Here is a 4219-nt window from a genome sequence, read left to right as displayed (position 1 = left end):
GTAAATCAATCTAAGATACTTCGACTTCAGCTATGCTATTCACGTAGCTGAAGTTGCGTATCTTAGATCGATACCCCCCAGTGTAGACCAGCCCTCGGATTGCTGCTGCCAGTATCTTTAGTGAGTAAATAGAAGACTTCATGAGCACATAAAAATCATCATCATAAACTGTTATTTTATCCACTTTCATCTGGCAGTGCTAACCACCTGACCACAAATACATTATGTAAGGACAGATCAATGTAACCGACATTTTAAACAATGCTACTATTTCTATTCCTAAACAGTATCATCTTATATGCAAGGGTTCAGTGCTAGCAGACTTAGGTTTTATTAATTTGAGAAACATGTTGTTGTGTATTTGGTTGTCGTGGTAATAGAATCTTGTGTTGCTATGGCAACTTAGTCAGATTATTAGGGGATAGCCCAGCCTGTTTGGCTGGCTGTTGGTTAGTTCTGTATGTAGCAATAAATGGTTGCTCCAAGGTTTACAGCTCTCTGTGTCTCCAGTGATTTCTTCCTAAAGCTATTGCCCCCAAAGATATAACACATTTGGTGGTGGTTGTCCTTTGTGACTGAAACATACAATCATCCCTAAGGCTTGAAAGAAAATAAAGAGAGAACACAGTCTTACAAGTCTCCTCATTTTATATTATACATAATTTCTATGCTGAGTGTTCATCATTGAACAGGCTGTTGCTAAAATGAATCTTCAGTACATTTGTTTGTAATACAAAATAAGGTGATTACGTAATCAGGTTAGCTTTGTGAAGGCATCTCCACAATGGGTTTAATCTGGACTTGTTTACATCATCTTGTCTAAGTTGCATAGGTTTGTAGATGTTAACATTATTATAAAGGAGTGTTGGGCTGTCAGCAACATGCTGCCACTGATAGTAGTGGGTCTGGATGGTCTTCCATCGTTGGGTTGACATGAATGAGGTGTAGCCATGGAAGGAGTTACCTCTATAAAGTGGTGACTGTGATGTTGGGTTGCTGCTGTACATGTGAGTGCTGGGGGGTTGTTTGGTTTGATATGTGCTATTGGCCGACAAGCTACTGAATGGATCTGAAGGAGTATTGGCACTTCTCTGGCTACTACTGCTAGTGAGGCTGCCTTGGGTGGTGGTGCTTGTGTTTAGCAAGAAGGGCACTGTGTGTGTGGGAGATCTCAGTCCCATCACTGGCTTGGACAAAGCATAAAGGTGTCGAAACTCTTCATCAAAGAGCTCTACAACTTGGCCAGTGAACTTGGAAAGGAAGTTCCGGTGAACCTGGCCACACAGCCATGTGAAGCTGGAAGAAAAGAGAACACAGAGTCAGTGTTAACCTTGTCCATAAGAAATTGGAGAATAATGCAAAGATGATGCCAACAGCTTTTGTATTATATTGTTCAAACCTATTGTCCACATGTAGTAACAAGATTGGTTTTCCAGATGAGATGCAAGTAACTTAATGTCAGTCTTCTGTTTCTGATATAAACAGTGTTATCACAACTGTCTCTGAAGCCTTGAAGAACCTTGTCAAGCTGACTACCCCCTCTAAAGGGAATGGTGTGAACCAAGTCCGTTATATAAAAGTTAATTCCAACAAGCCCAGTGATAGTTTGGGTATTTGTGTAGGTAGCAATGAGTCAAATCTACCACTTGAATCTTATTCAAAATCCCTCACCTATTCATACAACTCTTTCACCTTGTCAGAGTGAGGGGACAGGGGTCTTTTTACTATAATATCCCATCTTATTAAAGTGCCTTCCAGCAAAAAAATAAAACAAACAAGAATTCTGAAATGTGTGTGGTGGAAACCCTGCAGCTGAGATGTGTACCTTGTTGCATTAACTAGTATCCCAAATATGGTGTTAAACAGCAAGTATGTTTGAATATTTCAAAATCTGCACCTTTACATTGGGCTTTTTGTGTTGTATTACTCTGGTTGTGCATCACACAGATACATACAAAAAGAGAGAACAGTCTACATTCAAAGTTGCATCACTTTACCAAAGGAGCAATCTTGAATCAATTTAGTTAAACTAATGCAAAAGGCTATGTAGATACTGAGCCAAATTTTGCTAGTTTTTCTGTTATGAGTAATCCTACTGAAGTATCACTCTGTCCTGCAAGCAACACTGTAGTTTTGAGTATCTAGTAAGCAGAAGGAGGCAGATCCAACTCATACTAAGTTAATGAGACTCTCCATTGACTAATGAGAAATGGATCAGGCACTAAATTAATAAGGCAAACGGGAGCTGGCTGATTTTAAAGGATGAGCCACATACCTTATATGTAATAGTTCTGAGAATAATAAAGATATATTAACCTGTTTGCTCCAGTTGTATCTATAGCTGCATCTTCTTTCAGGAACTATCCAACTCTTCCATCGGAAACTTTTATCTTTTATCTCCATGTTGGGTCATTAGCATCAGTGGGAGCTCAGTTTTACTCCAGCTATTCTCCCACTGATGTTTTTACCATTAACTCATAGACTTTAAGGTCAGCAGGGACCATTATGATCATCTAGTCTGACCTTTAATGGGAGCAGAGTTGTGAGTATTTCTGAAAAGCCCATCCTAGTTAAGTCTCTTTGTACTGAAGAGGATATAACACTGCATGTTATAAGAAGGGCGGTTATAAATACTGCTTGCTTCAGTACACCTTGTGCTCAGTTGTATATGACAGGCACTATCTTTAATGCTTTGTCTTTTTGCATTTTGAAGACACTACTGGAGAAATTATTTCTTCAGATTCCATAAAAAATGTAGTAGCAATTGATCTGATGAGTAAAATCAGCTGAAAACCTTATGACAGGTTTCATATTTGTTTTTGTTTTCTCTTTTTTTTACCTTTGATTTGGAATCATGAGATTTGGGTAATAAGCAAGGTGGTATTTGTGATGTTGGCAGACAAGGTGAGCGTGGCGGCTGCTGCCCGGGGTCAGAGCTGAAGGTAGCACTGCCCACCACCAGCATGACTGGAGACATTTGCTGCTGCTGGCAGGCAACGCGCTGCTTTCAAAGCTGTCCCCTGGGCAGCAGCCCCCACTTTCTGGCTGGACACTACAGGTTGTTCTTATGTCTAGGTCAACCTGGGACAGCTTGAATAACAGGACAGTAAGGAGTTTACTTAAAGAATTGTGCCTCAGAAATGTATAAAAGTAAACTCCCCTGAGCACTGAGCATATCTTACCCAGTGTCCTGTTTTCAATTGAGGGAAATATGATCACCCTAGGAGAGGGTTTCACACAAATAAATACTTGACCTAACATTGCTAAAGACTGATTTGATTACATACTAGAAAGAATTAGAAAAAGTAGGGTTTATAATACATAAAATGCTCCAACAACCCAAAGCCAGAGATATAGGTGATAAAACTGTATGGAAACTACCCCCTAAACCAGATTCAAACCCGTCTAATGATCCACGATAAAAAGCTCAGCTGACATGATTCTGCATTAGTTTTAAGGCCTAACAAATGACGCTCTTAAGGAACATCTGTTGCAAAAGGGTCTCTGTTATCATCACTCATCAAAAAGGCTTGTTTGCATTGCTCTTCCCCAGGAGTATAAACTGCAGGCTAAGATTGAGGGTTAACTGGGGGTGCAGTAAGGGAGTAAGAGGAAAACAACTTAAGAGTGAACAAAGTAAAAGCTAGCAAGCCTATAAAAACAACACATGGCGTGTGAGCCTATGGTAAGCTGTATGAATACTCAAACCACGGCAGGGCTTGATGGAGTTAAACTGTGTATAAAAGATTTGGTATTCACTGCACCCTAGAGTGACCAGACAGCAAGTGTGAAAAATCGGGACAGGGAGTAGGGGGTAATAGGCGCGTAAATAAGACAAAGCCCCAAATATCAGGACAGTCCGTATAAAATCAGGACATCTGGTCACCCTACCACACCCTCTGCTGGCCTGAGTATAAGGTTATGCAGTTTGACAAGGCTCTTGAGGTTAGAGCAGCTTGCAACAGCAATGATAAATTCAAGGCATGATTCTGAATATGAATGATGGTATCATAAGCATAATTCCCAAATCTGGACCTTAGCGTCCAGAAATCTGGGTGCCTGCATGAAACCTCTCTAAGCTTAATTACCAGCTTAGATCTTATCTCGCTGCCACCAGACAGAGGATTACAGTGCCTGTCTCACTCTGGTCTCCCCAAACCTTCCCTGGGGGGACCCCAAGAACCCAAATCCCTTGGATTCTTAAAACAAGGAGAAATAA

At 40.6% G+C, this 4219-nt stretch overlaps 1 protein-coding gene across 1 annotated transcript in view; it reads right to left on the bottom strand.

The window, feature by feature from the left end:
• Positions 1–746: 746 nt before the first annotated feature.
• FAM83A (family with sequence similarity 83 member A) overlaps positions 747–4219 on the bottom strand; it is a 13431-nt gene continuing 9958 nt past the window's right edge. Inside the window, exon 4 of the mRNA XM_032803512.1 lies at positions 747–1296. Within this exon, the coding sequence (XP_032659403.1) occupies positions 747–1296 (550 nt within the window). The remainder of the gene's footprint in view (positions 1297–4219) is intronic.

Source organism: Chelonoidis abingdonii, chromosome 2, assembly GCF_003597395.2.
Source record: "Chelonoidis abingdonii isolate Lonesome George chromosome 2, CheloAbing_2.0, whole genome shotgun sequence".
NCBI classification, from domain to species: Eukaryota; Metazoa; Chordata; order Testudines; family Testudinidae; genus Chelonoidis; species Chelonoidis abingdonii.
This window is presented reverse-complemented; position numbering and strand designations above follow the sequence as displayed.